The sequence below is a fragment of the Aspergillus ibericus genome (assembly GCF_003184845.1).
Source record: "Aspergillus ibericus CBS 121593 unplaced genomic scaffold BO80scaffold_39, whole genome shotgun sequence".
NCBI classification, from domain to species: domain Eukaryota; kingdom Fungi; phylum Ascomycota; class Eurotiomycetes; order Eurotiales; family Aspergillaceae; genus Aspergillus; species Aspergillus ibericus.
The window spans coordinates 136156-152269 of NW_020292137.1; the positions used below are offsets into that span (position 1 = coordinate 136156).

The 16114-nt window shown below is 46.8% G+C and overlaps 4 protein-coding genes across 4 annotated transcripts; 1 reads left to right on the plus strand and 3 right to left on the minus strand.

Moving 5' to 3' along the window:
- Nucleotides 1-332: 332 nt before the first annotated feature.
- atrA (protein kinase MEC1) lies at nt 333-9321 on the plus strand (the record flags this gene model as incomplete). Its single annotated transcript, XM_025723361.1, has 26 exons — nt 333-918; nt 968-1593; nt 1647-1948; nt 2004-2399; nt 2453-2605; nt 2664-2760; nt 2824-3303; nt 3362-3604; nt 3659-4888; nt 4950-5490; nt 5543-6023; nt 6085-6391; nt 6445-6542; nt 6614-6706; nt 6759-6920; nt 7000-7096; nt 7146-7340; nt 7393-7675; nt 7730-7927; nt 8000-8124; nt 8185-8267; nt 8324-8446; nt 8501-8588; nt 8652-8736; nt 8786-8904; nt 8954-9321. The coding sequence occupies 26 exons, from the start codon at nt 333-335 to the stop codon at nt 9143-9145; spliced, it is 7383 nt and encodes a 2460-aa protein (XP_025572368.1). The 3' UTR covers nt 9146-9321.
- Nucleotides 9156-10678, minus strand: BO80DRAFT_413423 (RNA-binding protein with serine-rich domain 1). Its single transcript, XM_025718059.1, has 3 exons — nt 10229-10678; nt 10059-10164; nt 9156-10005 (listed from the first exon to the last, which is right to left on the minus strand). Exons 1-3 carry the CDS (start codon nt 10526-10528, stop codon nt 9497-9499), a joined length of 915 nt encoding a protein of 304 aa, XP_025572369.1. The 5' UTR covers nt 10529-10678; the 3' UTR covers nt 9156-9496.
- Nucleotides 10679-10992: 314 nt separating this feature from the next.
- Nucleotides 10993-13298, minus strand: BO80DRAFT_362536 (putative AAA family ATPase; the record flags this gene model as incomplete). Its single annotated transcript, XM_025716058.1, has 2 exons — nt 10993-11721; nt 11772-13298. The coding sequence occupies 2 exons, from the start codon at nt 13296-13298 to the stop codon at nt 10993-10995; spliced, it is 2256 nt and encodes a 751-aa protein (XP_025572370.1).
- Nucleotides 13299-14158: 860 nt separating this feature from the next.
- srgA (Rab family GTPase srgA) lies at nt 14159-15698 on the minus strand. The gene is made up of 3 exons (XM_025718060.1): nt 15272-15698; nt 14949-15216; nt 14159-14894 (listed from the first exon to the last, which is right to left on the minus strand). The coding sequence occupies exons 1-3, from the start codon at nt 15299-15301 to the stop codon at nt 14572-14574; spliced, it is 621 nt and encodes a 206-aa protein (XP_025572371.1). The 5' UTR covers nt 15302-15698; the 3' UTR covers nt 14159-14571.
- Between the last annotated feature and the right edge of the window lie 416 nt (nt 15699-16114).

Below are 16114 nucleotides of genomic sequence, written 5' to 3' on the forward strand. Positions count from 1 at the left end.
TTACCCACCGCCCAGAAGCCCACCTATTAGCATGTCGATATGAGTTGGTTTGTATACAGTACACTGTATACTATAGGTAGTTATGTATCAGTATTCAGTAGTATCTGTTACACCTTCCTCGTATTGCGGATATCGTGTAATTCTAAAGTTCCATCTCGGGAGTACATATTTGTACCTCTACTTACAGCGTACTATGTATTACCCAAACATACATAGCATCTCTGTTCTTTCATGCAGTAAAGGCGGAGATACCAACCCACTTGATCATTATCTTCGTGCGTTACCTTGAAGCTTGAGAGAAAGTACCAGGACCATGTGTAAGAGCATCGCTGATGGCAAGCAATAAACGCAAGGTGTCTCGACTGCCTACGTCGGGAATCACGAATTGGATTCCTGCAGAGCCAGTCTCTTCTACATTCACAGCACACCTTGTACCACATCTCTCATCACAAGGTGATGGGACGCTCGGTCTGACCAAAGAAGCATTCTCACAACTCCGTTATGAACTACTTGAGGGGAAATGCAGTCGCTTACCACTTGATAACAGTATCACTGATGTCACCAGACTACTATGCATCGTGCTGAAAGCAGGCCTAGAGCCTTGCATCGAAGATGATAAGTCCGAATTGCAAGGTCAACTCTTGGACTGCTTGGACATCGTCCAAACAGCCATTGACAAAGCCCCGCTAGCACTATTGGAAGTGCCGGATCCAGAGATTCTTGGGGAGGATGTATCTATTCCCTTACACTCCTGCCTAGTACTCTGGCTTGTTCATTTATTCAGTGCCTGGGACAGTGATGCCGTTGGAGACAGGATTGATTGCGTCCTCTCAAGTATAGCCAGCGCTACACATAAACATACCAGGCTATGGCAATCGTTCACTGGGGTTACTGTATTTTTGCAGGCTTGCACAAATGGTCTGTGGAATACCCGGATTAGAGTTGAAATTTGAACTGATAATTCCAGAACTGATATATAATCTCGAGGCCTCTCAGTCCTCAGACCAACCTCCATATGCGGCCGGATTCCCTCTAGCTAACCCGAAACAGTACTATGCTATGAATTTGGGCAGGTTTGGCCTGCGTTGTGGATCCCTCAACAAAGTGATAAAACTCGGGGGTTACGCCCAAGCAGTTCGACTATGTCTGAATCTACTCAGCTCTACGGTCAATACCTATGTTGCTTACAACGTGCCTTCGGACCGGCAGAACCTGGCGTGGCTCTCTAATGCCTATCGGCGTCTGTGGAAGCTCATCCTGGCATGGCTCCGAAATGCGGGTGCAGCTAATATCACAAGCCAAGATCGAATTTTTCAACGGCTCCTAGAACTCATTCGGAGACTATGCGGCTATGAGCTATATACATCATCGAGACAGAGCCTGGCATGCAATTTTCTCCAGGCTTTGACCGAAATTTTAACATTTAATGCCTTGAGCCAATCTTCTCATCTTCAACTCAAGTTAAGCCATGCTGTTAGTAGCTTCATCAATGCTTTTGGTTTCAGGGAGGATCTTATGCAGCCCCTGAGGGATACTATGCTGCTTGTTAAAGAGAATCCTGCCTTGTTTGAGTCATTAGAACCTTACCTTCAGGTATTCATCCTTTCATCCTTTGTGTGGTCACTTTGTGGCTAACTTAAGACTAGACTGCAATTGAGAGGTCCCTCACGTGCTGTTCCGGGAATGCCGGTCACAAAAGTACATTGGTCGGCGTTTACAGCGGAAACATACGGGACTCACCCGGTGTTCGAAACCTCCTCATCTTAGACCAGCTATCTAGTAGCGCTGGCGCTGTCCACATGGCTAAACGTCGCTGTCTTCCTCGGCCAGATGCTGATACGGAAAACAAAGGTGTAGCACAGGAGCTTATAACCAAATCACTTGAAATACTCTGTTGTGGACAAATTGGGGACCTGAGAGACCTGAGGGATCTGACCTCTGCACTTTCGTAAGTCGAGTTGCATTGCCCACAATGCCCCGAATGCTGACACGAGAATGGGAAGCGCATCATACACCGGGCTGGCCGAGCAAGAAAAGTGCAATCTTTTACAGGTCCTGCGCGGCATTCCCTGCGCTTTGTCTGGGAACTTGGTAGACATCACCGGTACTGATTCGGAGAACACTTTCAGTTGTAAGATCTGTGACTCCGAAGACCACGACCTCGACTCAGAGAGCGGACCGCGGCGCCTGAACAGTCATGAACTATGTGAGATCTTGGACTACATCATATCAAGGCTCACACGCACTGCAAACCTGAGAATAGCTGCAGCCGTCGCGTTGAGAAGAACATTGATGCATACTTCCGACTTAGCTTACATGCAGCTCACATCTTCTGTTTTTAGAGAATTTTGTTTAAATTCCCTCAGGAGCTCGGTCAGAGAACTGCGTCTCATTACAGGGTATGAGTGGACAAGGAACCGGTGAAGCTTCTTCAGTGCTAACAATTATCTAGCCATTCAATAACCTCCTTTGTCCGTAAAGACCTGGACCGTGAAACCCGAAGGAGTAATTTTGTCGTTATCTTGGACTGGCTACAGAACCTCTCTGAGAAGCCGGAGACGGCATTACATGAGACCTGCATTCTTACTCTATGCCATCTTGCGAAGTGAGTTTGATTTCATCAATTAAAATCTCAATCTGCTGACGATCCTGATGTTCCCTAGGTTCTCTAACGACGAAGAAATGAATCTCATACTTCTTCGTCTGGTAGAATACCTGGGACACCCGAACCCATTTATCTGCGCTGTGGCTTATACCGAAGTATGTGTAGATCCCCATGTGCAAGATTCATTTCCGTGATGTTATGATCTAATAGGGGTTTAGCTCTCAAGACTTGCACAACACCTTTCTGTGACTCCAGCCGGCTTGTTCCGACCTTTCTGGAGGACTTTGTCGGTAACGGTTGTCAGAAATTTCCAGTCTCGCCCCTACATGGCGGAACAGATCTGCGATCTGCTGGGTATGAAAGTGGATGATTTTCTTAGATTGACTGAGATACATGTCCTCCCGTATCTGGTACTCACACGGAAGCGAGATGTCATCATCAGGATTGGTGCAACATACAAAGACAGCAAGTCGCCCTTCGATATCTGTTCGGAGAAGAATAATCTTGCAGCAATTCTCGCTTTTTTGTTGAGTCAACCTTCGTCCAATCCGGAAGAATCGATCATGTCAGCTTTCTCCGAGGTAGATGCTGCCTTCAGAGGGCGTACTCTGGCGGAGCTTCTGAGGATAGAACCAATATTGATCGCCTGTGAACTGCTCAAAGGCTTGGGAGACTTCGGGAAGGAGAAAGGCACCAGGGTTGGTCGGCTGCAACTCCATGATGTCCATGCGCGATGCTGACTTCAAGGTATCACAGTTTCTCCGGGCACTCCATCTGCTAGCTGTCCTTGTTCCACGAAAGTCTGGCTTCACACCGAAACCAGAAGATCTGATAGGTTACTTCGTCGAAGAACATGTCCTTGGCATAATTACACAGTTCGCTCATGCCATTAACGATTTTCAAATTAGGCAGCCTCTTGTTGAGAAAAAAAGGAACATCGCGGCGATTGGGGAGATGGTAAAGGTCGCACGCGGTCATATCAATAGCGCGTTGCCACAGGTATGTGCATAATGCCTTCATATAATTCAAATGTTCAAAGCTAAAGTGGGATAGATATGTGCCTGTTTACGAGCCGCCCTCGAGATCGAAGATCTCTGTAATAACGCTTTCATTGTCTGGGGGGTATTGATCAGCTCCTTAGAAGAAGAGGAAATAGAGCCTCTCATTGATCAGACACTGTCAATTGTGATCAGATACTGGGATAATTTTACTGAGGATACTAGGAAACAAGCCCGTGGACTTGTTGAATACATCATGCAGTCCCACCGTGACCTGGTGCACGACATATTCAACACCATGCCTTCCTTGGCTTCGATACCAATATTTTCAGAATATGAAGCCAAGTTGAACAATCTGAAAGAAAAGATGGACGTCCGAAGCCATTTTCTTGCATTTATTCGTCGTTGTCAAAGTGAGACTGCAACAGTTGTTGAGCAAGCCTTGCGAGAATTAGTTCCCTACCTCTCCCAGAATGAGGAGTTCGTCCATAGATCTGTTCTCAGCGAGATTCCGGATCCTGTTGTTGCACAGTTAACGCGTTCCCTACTTGATTGTTGTGTGAAGTTCAACACAAGCTCAGATGTTATAACCATCTTATCAGCTGAATGTCTAGGTTTGATCGGCTGCCTTGATCCCAACCGAGTGGATACAGTCAAGGAAAAGAAAGACATCCTGGTTTTGTCTAATTTTGACAGTATGGAAGAGACCTTCGACTTCATACTCTTCTTTCTTCAATACGTGTTGGTCGAAACATTCCTGTCTGCTTCCAATACAAGAGCCCAGGGGTTTCTCGCCTACGCAATGCAGAACCTTCTTAGATTCTGTAATCTCGATGCAGCTGTCGCCAATCGGTCTCGCGACCTTCGAGCAGACGAAAAATACCAACGCTGGCTAGAACTACCTGAAACTGTTCGCAACATTCTAGCCCCTTTTCTTACATCAAAGTATACAGTTACTATTGGCACTCTCAACTCTAACTGTAGCTATCCATTGTTCTCACCTGCACTGACACATGGTAATTGGCTACGAAGTTTTGTGCAGGACTTGCTACAAACTGGAAACGGAGATAATGCAAAACTAGTATTCAGTGTTTGCAGTCGCATTGTCAAAGGGCAAGATATTTCAATAGCATCCTTCCTGCTGCCATTTGCGGTGCTTAATCGTGCAGTGTCTGGGAGTGCGAAGGATAAAAAAGATCTACACTGTGAATTAGTGAATGTTCTGTCTCATTCACTACCTGATGCTAACAACCACATACATGAGAACATCATACTGTGCAGTCAGGTAAGAAGCTTAGAGCACACACCTTGAATACCCAAACGTTTTCTCTTACTGTTCAAAACAGAGCGTTTTCGAAGTCCTCGACTACCTTTCAAGGTGGCTGCAAGGGAAGAAGAAACAAATGAATAGCCTCAGAAACCACAGCCACCATTCGAATCGCAGCCATAAGGAAACATCCCGAGATACTATACTAGACACGTATTCCTCGCAGGTGAAGGCTGTGGAGACACTCCTGAGCTCAATACCCCCAGAAGTCATCTCTAAGAGGGCTGTTGAGTGCAAATCATTTTCACGGGCTCTATTTCATTGGGAGCAGTATATCCGACAGTGTAAAAATCAGGCAGGCAGGCAAGAAGGCACCACGGCTGAGCATCTGTACCAACGGTTGCAGGATATCTATAGTCGAATCGATGAACCGGACGGGATCGAGGGTATCTCGAGCCATCTACATGTCCTAGACATTGACCAGCAGGTTCTCGAACATCGAAGAGCAGGAAGATGGGCAACTGCGCAAAGTTGGTATGAATTGCAACTTGAGAAGGAACCTCGTAATAGCGAAGCGCAGTGGAATTTGCTCACTTGCCTCAAGGAATCAGGACAGCAAGGTATATCCCCGGTAAGAGCCTGACTTACATGCCTTTGTTGACATCTTTTCAGATGCGATTCTCACGCGCTTCGAGATCCTGAAGACGAAGAACCCCGTCAGAAAGTTTCTTCCTTTCGCGGTGGAAGCGACTTGGATCACGAGTAACTGGACAAAGTTGCACGAGTATCTTCAGCTACATTCACAGCAGGGTACAGGGGAATTTAATATCGAGATAGGCTTGGCTCTCAATGCCCTTCAACACGACAATGATGCGAAATTTAAGGAACATATGAAATATTTGCGACTGAGTGTTGCCAAGTCCCTAACGGCCAGTTCTGTGGCATCGTTACAATCGTGCCATGATAGCATTCTCAAGCTACACGCTTTGCATGAGGTCGAGTCCATAGCTCGCACGAAGTACGAGGACTGCGAGGGCGGTAGCTCACGCTCAAAACTGCCCGATATTCTGCAGCGCCGTCTAGATATTCTTGGGGGCTACATTTCTGACAAGCAATACCTCCTTGGCCTTAGAAGGGCCACGATGGAGCTTACGTACGCTTATTCTCCTCTCTTTCATGAAGTTCATACGACCATGTGCTGACCGAACTGCAAGGGGCAAATTCGCCGATTCCGACATAGCTGCTGCTTGGCTAACCAGTGCACGTCTCTTGAGGAAAGGCAATTTTACCAGCCAGGCTTACCAATCTATGCTCCATGCAGCCCGCTTGAACGACAGATCAGCCACCATTGAGCACGCACGACTTCTTTGGAAGGATAGTCATCACCGAAAAGCAATACAAACATTGGAAGGCGCAATCGCTGCTAATGAATTCTCTTCAGAACCGCCCTCGTTGGAAGCACGTGCCTCATCTTCTCTCACTGAAAATCTAGCGAAACACCAGAATTTGCTTTTGGCTCGAGTATGTCTCAGTTACGAAGCAAGTCGCATGTTCTAGATACTCACACTACCTAGGCACATCTACTCTTAGCCAAATGGACAGATGGAGCTGGTCAAACTCAGTCAGATGCCATCGTTCAAAGATACAGAGAAGCTATAAAACTTCACTCAAGGTACTTTTTTAGCTGGGGGGCAAATACAGCAAATATGTATCCATGTTTTTCACAAGCTAATGGGCTGGCAGGTGGGAGAAAGCCCATTATTATTTGGGCAAACATTACAACAAAATTTTCGACTCTGAGAAAGCAAAACCGTTGGGGAAAGAGGCGCAGATTTAGTCAGTCATTCGGCATGTTCAGTTGGGTTCCAATGGCTTATATGTTTCACAGTCTGACTGGTGAGGCCTCAAAACTTGTTGTTGACAACTATCTCCGGTCGTTGGCCCATGGGAATAAATACGTGTTTCAGTCCCTGCCCAAGGTCCTGACACTCTGGTTGGAGCATGCTTCTACTGTCGACCAGCCGTTTGATCCGATGAGAGGAGACAATGAGTAAGTGGCCAGATGCCGGACTCCATGCTTTCAAAGCTTGTCACTTTGAAGATCAACACTAAAAAGTACACCGTGGAAGGGAATTTCAAAAACACACTCTAAGTCAGCGAAAAAAGAGCCTCGATGATATGCATGCACAACTGAAGAAATACGTGAATAGAATACCGGCTGCGCTAGTGGGTTTTGCATCTAGTTCTCATACGCATGACTTGCTAACTAAAACAGCTGTTCACGATTCTTCCTCAAGTCGTTGCTCGAATATGTCACCCAAACACGACAGTATACGACTTGTTGACTAAGATCGTAGCCAAGGCAGTCAACTCTTTCCCTCAGCAAGGGCTATGGACAGTCCTTGCTGTAGTCAAGTCTTCCTCCAAAGACCGAGCCTCCAGGGGCATTAGCTGCCTCCAGAAGGTTACAGTAGGTCGAAAAGAAGATTGTACCGCTCTGTCTAAGTTTCTAACTGTAACAGGAGGTAAACAAGAAATTGAGAACAGAGTCTCCTTCGGATATGCGTGCCATGATAAACCAAGGACAGAGATTTTCAGACGAGATGTTAAGGCTATGCATAGCTCGCATTGAAGATAAGGTGGCAAGTGTTAATCTACGCTCTTTAGGATTCAACCACAAAGTGGCACCTTGTCGGCTTGTGGTGCCATTCCAGGCAATGTTGACACCAATATTACCAGCTAGCCATGAACCTGAATACTTGAAGGGTTTTAGGGCTTTCCCTCGGGACCCTACGACAGTGGAAGGTAACACCCCTTGACCGTGGCTTCTATATGAACTGCGTCACTGATGACTATCAGCTATACTCGACGATGCACAGGTCTTAAATTCTCTCCAGAAGCCACGGAGAATAGGCCTCCGAGGCTCGGATGGAAGGATATATAATATTCTCTGCAAACCCAAAGATGACCTTCGCAAAGACCAACGTCTCATGGAATTTAACAATATGATAAACAGGTTTTTCAAAAGAGACGTGGAATCAAGCAAGCGGCGAATGTGTGAGTACCTGGACTCCAATTATCATTTCTTAGGTTCATTCCTTGCCTGCTCACTTTGGCGCCGGCACACAGATATCAAAACATATGCTGTAACACCCTTGAATGAAGAATGCGGGCTCATCGAATGGGTCGATAATCTCCGGACGCTGAGAGACCTTGTCATCAAGCTCTTGAGAGAAAGGGGGATTGCACCAAATGTAAGCTGCTCACCTTCAAGAGTGATAGGACCTATAGTGGCTGAACTGGATCTACTACAGTACAATGAGATCAGACAAGATCTCAACGAAGCATGCTCCGATAATACCAAGCTCCATCTTTTTACGACAAAAGTTCTGTCAAAGTAAGCCTTTGGAGCACCTACTTTTCAGTCAAATGCCAGTGCTAACATCGATGTAGGTTTCCTCCAGTCCTACATGAATGGTTCATTGAAATGTTTCCTGAAGCGGGGGCATGGTTTGCAGCGAGACTTCGCTATACTCGATCATGTGCTGTCATGTCTATGGTCGGGCATGTCCTGGGGTACGTTGGTTTCACCACTGCTGGGCAAGCTCCCTGAAATTCATCTCTCTACAGGCTGGGTGACCGCCATGGTGAGAATATATTATTTGAGGAAGGGACCGGTGGCTTGTTACATGTCGATTTCAATTGTCTTTTCGACAAGGTTAGGCGCCAAATACAAACTGGCCACTGCCCGCCCTTCGGCGCTCAAAGCTGACTTCAATAGGGGTTGACATTTGATAAGCCTGAATTGGTCCCCTTTCGCCTAACACAAAACATGGTTGATGCTTTTGGCGCTTACGGATACAATGGTCTGTGCTAATTAATCAACATGTGTCCAACTGTTAATGCTATTGATAGGACCATTCCGCAAGACATGCGACATAAGTCTTGGACTGCTTCGTCATAATGAAGATGCACTCATGACTGTCTTGGAGACGTTTTTGCACGATCCTACCACTGATTTTATTGGGAAGAAGGTAGGAACCACGCAGAGCATGGAAGACCCACCCTGCTAATAGATCGAAGCGTCGAACACACGTCAGCGTCCCAGAAACACCAGCTGGCGTTCTTGAGAATGTTCGCAATAAACTCCGCGGCCTTCTGCCTGGTGAATCTGTTCCACTCTCAGTGGACGGCCATGTAGATGAGCTGATTGTACAAGCAACCGACAAAAGGAATCTAGCTGCCATGTATATTGGCTGGTGTGCTTTTTTCTAAGGCTCGCCTCGGGGCAGTCCTTCCTTTCATATCCTATCTTTGATAAAAGGAAGAACAGAAGAAGAAAGAAGGGAAATGATGCGGGATGGAAGGAAACGTTATGCCCGAGGCACTCAAGATACGGAGTAAGAAAGCGTTCAATAGATTTCTCGAATGCCCTACACAACATTACACCAATGATTCTGTGTCAATCTTGCAATATTATTTATGGATGTAGCGTTCCAATGGCTTGTACTCCACCGTTACAGTCCCGTGCATTTGGGATTTAAGAAAAACGGAACACTCTTCATTACGGCATATTGTCCTGAATCTCCTATTGACAGGAAGAGCCCGGTTTCAGCGCAGATCGTGTCAATGATGATCTCTACTTGGACTCAAACTCCGGTCCCTATCGCTGCGACTGCTATAACCGTAGCTGCTGTAGCTAGGACTGCGGCGACGGCGTCGACGGGCATCATATCCCCTCCTTCTCGGTGGAGACGCTGAAAGAGACTTTGAAGAGGTGGATCGAGAGCGACGTGGCGATCTAGAGCGGGATAGAGACCGCGGCCTATAAATGTCATGTCCCTCCATATGCCGAGGACGGCGGTACCGTCTAGGAGGCGTCGATCTGTGCATATACGGAGAGGCATGGGAAGCGCGGCTTTCCAACGGAGGTCCACGACCATGTCCCTGTCGGCTAAGGCTTCCTCTACTGTTCTGGACGGGTGGCGGCGAGCGCGAAAATGCTCGTCTGGGAAGGACAATAGACACGTTCAAAACAGCACCGTCTAGTTGTGCTTCATGCATGTGCGCGATAGCCGCTTCTGCGTCCGCAGGATCGTGGTAGTGTATGTATGCAGTGCCCCTGTTCATCATGACTAGTAATGGGTCAGACCAGAGATGAAGGTGAATTTGATCCCGAGGCACCTACAAGCTTTATTCATAGGAAGATCAAGACTTTGTATGTCACCAAAACCACCAAATATTTCCCGAAGGTGCGATTCGGTAACATTTTTGGTTAACTTCTCGACAACTATCTTTTGATTTCCATTAACTTCAGCACCGCAGGCAGTTTAATGTATCAGGGCGAGCACCACCGACCTTTGAACTTCTCGAAGTATTTGCAGATGGGCTTGGGGTCCGACTATACTCTCGTTTTTTGTGGCGTCTGGAGGTCTCGCTTCGGCTTCCACTACGAGATAACACCCTATGCTGCGATGGAGACCGCGACCAGCTTCTGGAAGGGTGACCATTGCGACGGACAGCTCCACGCTCGACAGAATGGCTTCGAGAGGTACATCTTGACTCTGAGCGAGGGGACACAGAACGTTGCAGGGGTGTGGTCCGGTCAAAGGGTAGTAAGCGGGCTCGAGAGCGTCCCCGAGAATAGCTTTCAGACATGCTGCAAGAAACGCTCGGTAAAGGAAGCTAGAAAACCACCTGGAACAAAATCTATACGAAACAAAAATGGGAAAGCACGGTATCATAGAGGTTGTGGAGACATAAGTCTAAGGCGGGTGGGAATGTCCAGTGAGGTGGACCGTCAGTAGGCAAGGTAGAGGGACTAAGAATGACAGCTTTCGGCATGGGTCACAAAGAAGGCTAGGGCCATGTGTAATATTGCTGGGTGTTGGCTCAATTCAGACAAACTCCAATTTCGCTTGTTACGTTACTGTCTTTATAAACACTCAAGCGCTGCTTCTAATGAACATTACATGTTGAGGGGACCTTTGCTGATTTAAACTGAGAGGTAACCGCTCATCTCCATATATCAAGAAATCCACTGCCAGGCACCTTGTGTGGCGCGCTTAAGCCAACGAGGTAGCATTGCATTCATGTATCATCTATATAACCAACGGTTGGCCCTACATGTCAACAGAATCGCCCCACCGTTCGTATTCTTCGATAACTGCTGCTGTTATCTGCCTTTTCACCTGCTTGAGGGCAGTTTCAAAATGCTCCCATCGTATGTCCTGTGCTTGGCCTGTCTCCTCTTCTTCATCCAAGGCAGCATCCCCGGCTGTCTCACATATACTCACGATTTCAGCCCCAGAATATCCTTCCGTCTTCGAGGCTAATACATCCACCTCAACTTCTGGATCGATAACAGATTTGCGGAACCATATGTTCAAAATCTCCTTCCGCGCCTCATAATCAGGAGGTCCTATGTATAGTATGTTGTCAAGCCGACCAGGGCGCATCAGGGCCGGGTCTATCACATCGGGCTTATTTGTGGCAGCAATGACTAGGACGCTTTTCAATTCCTCAATGCCATCCATTTCGTTGAGAAGGGTAGTGAGAACATTAACACCTCCCTGTGATGCACTGCCACGTTTTGAAGCGATCGCATCAATCTCGTCAAAGAATATGATGCTGGGTCTTGCAGAACGTGCTTTCCGGAAGATCTCTCGTAGTGCTCGTTCTGATTCTCCAACGTACATGCTAAGTATCTCAGCCCCCTTAACCGCCAAGAAATTAAGCCCTGCTTCCGTGGCCAGCGCTTTCACTGTCAACGTCTTAGAGCACCCTGGCGGGCCGTACAGGAGTACGCCTTTCTTGCTGTTCAAATTAAGCCTTTTCATCCGTTCAGGGTACTGGTGGCTTTGTCAGAACTGCATTAGAATTATTGGAAGTGAAATTTTACCTTCAAAGGCCTCTCCACTGCCTTCTGTAAGCGTCTTTTGATTTCATGCTGTCCACCGATGTCCGACCATTTCACTCTAGGCGTCTCCAAGAACACTTCTCGCATAGCAGTAGGTCGAGTTTCCTGTAGGGCTGATAGGACATCAATTTCTTCAACCTTGAGCCCTCCAACTATTTCCTGGGCAGGCAGGCTTTCAACTATATTGTCGGCAGGTGTGATATCCTCGGGAGAGGAAATCCCATCTCCCACCATTTGCCTTTGCCGTGCCTTGCGACAAATTAATTGGAGCAGAGCGAATAGATCGGCTCCAACATAACCATGTGTCTTTTCCGCAATCATGTCTATGAGGCTTTCACTCAGTGTGGGGGACGGGCATCCACATATAGCACGTAATATTTGAGCTCGATCTTGTGCTGTCGGAACTTGCAGCTCGATCTCGATTGCCAGGCGATGTGGGGTCCTCAGGGCATCATCGACATCATTTGGATGCCGAGTCGCAGCCACGATCAGAATAAGCCCACTTCTGGCATCATCGAGGCATTCACAGAGAACTGATGCCAATGACTGGGCGTCGAGCGATGTCCGTCTGGGCGCAAGAAATTCCACTTGGTCAATGATGACTGCACTTGGTTGGCAGCGTTTTGCTTCTTGAAAGACATTGCGCAGCTTTGATTCAGCGTCCCCAATATTCCGGCCGAAAGTGGAGGAACCAATATGAAAGGTTTTATTCCACCCTGCTGCTTCAATCTGTGCAAGAAGCGCCGTCTTACCCGTTCCCTTTGGACCATACAGAAGTATGCCACGAGTGTGTTCATAAAATGGCGGCATTACTAAATTGACTGGGCCAAGGTTAAAATCAGCAAGACTTTCATTGATGCTCTCAACTTGCCGGTCCACCCCACCCAGGCCAACAGGCCGCACCTGGATGTTGGGGGTCCCGCGTTCTAATTTTTTTTCCAGATCATCGCCCATTATTATCCTGCTAGCTTTAGTAAACTTGAATAGGGTATTGGCGGCACTTCCATCTTGACTTGAGATATCTGCCACTTTGAAGCTCCGACGCTGATTCCTAAGCTCTAGTTCAAATACTAGGCCGACAGTGATGCCATCGCAATTCTGGAGAGGATGCTCCAGAGACCAAGACCAATGGTCTATGTCAGAGGGATGGATTTCGCCGTACTTCGCAACCCTATCACTATCCGAACACTCCATTATAGACACTCTAGTGATCTCGTCTAGAGGCCCGTCGACCTTGGATATAGTAATCTTCTCGCCGATTTTTATTCCATAGCATTCTTGCAGGGTCCTCGAGGTTTGAACAACCGTGTTTTGAATGTTCTCGGTCGCATTCCAAGCTATTGCAGTTCTCGATGGTCCGCCAGCGGGATAGATATTGCATGGGTCTCCCGCTCGGAGTTTGAGAAATGCCAGCGATGACAACGACAGATAAACGCGAAAGGCATCTCGGTGATCATTCCTGGTCTGTTTCGACAGCGGTCGAACTGTAAATGATCGTGTTTCGGACATATTGTGAGCAGCACTTGGGGCTTCTTTGGTTCTATCCCCAAGCTTTTCTACTGCCGCAGAGCGAGCCTGTCTCTTACAGTATCATATCCTGCAGGTATCGCACAATTTAGAATAACTTGAAGTGCCAAGGGGAATGTTATTATATTTTAATATGGTAGTCATGCCATTGATGTACCTACAGTTTTGCTGGTGCAAGAGAGTAGGCGGATTTCGTAAACTTGCAAAAAAGAGACGAGTCAATAGAGACGAAAGAGGGAAATGGGAGGGTAAAAAAGGAAGTGCGATTCCCCTGCAGGATACGAGAATCTCAAAGAAGCGGAAGGGGTAAAAAACTGAAAACAGTGCTGAATATGAGACCCGACAGAATCTGTAGTCTGTACGGAGTATGAAAGATTGGCTTTCCAAGATATTTCGGATACCCACACTGCCCCACATCAGAGCATACATAGTACACACAGTATTCGGTTGATGCCCATTTAGGTACCTAGTACGGAGTAATCCGCGCACATTAGATTATTATAGCATGTGGTCAAGTCTTTCTCCTGCAGTATATATACACCATAGCAATACCATTGCGTGTAGCTGCCGGATATCTAGTTCTTAGATCATCAAACGCACAATATACAATTTTAAACCCACGATATACATATGCAGAAGTACAAAGATGGAGAGGTCAAGAATATCAGCCAAATGTGAACATGATCGCCTTTTCCCTCTCTTAGAGGGTAGTAGTAGCTTGATGCATAGTCTATTCTAGTGCCTTCTTTTGCTGTGTGCCCCTCTCGCATGTTACAGTTATGCACTTGCAGTATGGAGTCGCCCATGACCATAAAACCTATCTACGGGGTACTCGCTAATATCATCTAGTACCATACAGTTCTAGCCATATTTTTGTCAGGGAGTTCCCTAACGTATATTATGTACGTCAAGGTGCTTGTCAGATACTTTATGCCTAATATCACCGGCACTAATAATTGAATACAACAGAAGAAGAACGCCGCCTAAGAAACTCTAACAGCAGGAATGGATGAAAACGCAGGTGAACCCAGGACAAAGAAAATGAAAGACATTCACAATAGCCATAAGCCCCTACCTTCATTATCAACATACGTAGAATAGGAGCACCATCAACCAATCAGCTTCCCTGCATCTATTCAAACCTCGAAGGTATTGATGTTGAAGCTGTGGCACACAAACCTGTAACACGCAAAGGAAGGCACAGAGTCGTAAGGAAGAGCAGTAACCCGGTGTCGACATGGTAAGCGGTGTCAAATTAACAGCACTTCCCTCCCGCATTGCCGTTCAACCCAGAACCTTGCTGGTCTATGCTCACGCCCTGAGAGCCAACCTGTTCAGACTTTGATGTATCCATTCCTTTCTTGATATCAGAGGCCAGGTCATAAAAAGCCTTCTCGATGTTGATGTTGTTTTTTGCCGAAACTTCAAGGAACGGGATTCCAAGCTCATCAGCCAATTGCTGTCCTTGCTCGGTTGATACGGCCCTCTTCTCTTCCCAGTCACATTTATTGCCAATGAGAATTTTATGAACTCCTTCGCTTGCGTGTTGTTCGACATTTGAGAACCAAGTACGAATGTCTAAGCAGGTGGATCAGCGCCGGGTTGTCTTTAAACATTCAAGGGGGTCCTTACTTTGGAATGACCGTTCATCAGTGACGTCGTAAACGAGAAGGATGCCCATCGCTCCTCTATAGTAGGCTGTTGTAATAGTCCTAAATCGCTCCTGCCCGGCCGTATCCCATATTTGGAGCTTCACGCGCTTGCCGTCCAATTCGATAGTACGAATTTTAAAATCGATTCCGATTGTGGTAATGAATGATGGAGTAAACGAGTCTTCACTGAACCGCAATAGACAGCATGACTTTCCTACCCCAGAGTCCCCAATCAGCAGTAACTTGATCTGCAAAGAACGACACTTAGCTTATTTGTCACTCAAGACACATGTCAGCACTTACCAAGAAGTCGTAATTCCTGGTACCGGCCATCTTGGTGTTCCAGATTTGAGCTATGCAGAGGGTGAGGGATAAACGGGGTAGAATAGGACCAAGTGCGGCGTTGTGATAACCCTACTCGATATTGGATTAATCCTCTGGTGTTACTCTCCCCTCTCCCTCTGTGTCGGACTTTCTTCGTCCTCTCTCTTTTCCTCTTCTCCCTTTGAGCCTTTTTATACCTGGGCTGTTACCTCGTTGTATGTGATCAGCCTTCGCTTTACTTGATTTATATGTTGGTCTTCTTCGGTGGTACTGACTGCAGTTCTCTTGCAGTCATCGAATAGTGGCAGGTGCTAGTTTCAGGAACTTCCACGGAACCAAGCGCCGGTCCGGAGAATGGGGTCAGGGGACGGGACGGGACAAGTGTTGTATCGGAGACCCTTTGTTGAGGTAAGGAATTATCCGCGACCTTGGGTTCCCTGGATATCAAAAAAAAAAAATGAACTGAAGAGACAGCTATTCCTAGCTTATGAGGGATGGTAAAAGTGAGTAATTTCTTAGAAGCCTTAGCTCCCAGAGTAAGCTAGGGATGTAGCAGTAACATGCGTGTCCAGATCAAGCCGGAGTAGTATGCCAGGCACTTGTGTAATCGCCTAGTATTGTCCTGCCTAGGCGCACCCCACGAATTGATGTACCAGCCTTATACTACGCAAAAACACGCTTGCAATGAAGCTGTGAGTACAAAGACATGGGAAAATGACTATGATTGTAGGTATAATATTTTTTTTTACTGCAAATGCTTAGTCTCCTTTAGCTTAATTGTACTGTGGCATCACACATCTCAGTACCCAATAACTAGAGAAA

Coding starts and splice junctions, on each gene's coding strand:
- BO80DRAFT_413423 (XM_025718059.1), bottom strand. CDS start 10,528: ATGTCTGAAAGCTATTCTCGGGGACGCTCTCGAGCCCGCTTACTACCC. Junction 10,165..10,228: donor ATACTTCGAGAAGTTCAAAG/GTCGGTGGTGCT, acceptor GGAAATCAAAAG/ATAGTTGTCGAGAAGTTAAC. Junction 10,006..10,058: donor TCTTCCTATGAATAAAGCTT/GTAGGTGCCTCG, acceptor ACCCATTACTAG/TCATGATGAACAGGGGCACT.
- srgA (XM_025718060.1), bottom strand. CDS start 15,301: ATGGCCGGTACCAGGAATTACGACTTCTTG. Junction 15,217..15,271: donor CCAGGAATTACGACTTCTTG/GTAAGTGCTGAC, acceptor CGTTCTTTGCAG/ATCAAGTTACTGCTGATTGG. Junction 14,895..14,948: donor TGATGAACGGTCATTCCAAA/GTAAGGACCCCC, acceptor CCACCTGCTTAG/ACATTCGTACTTGGTTCTCA.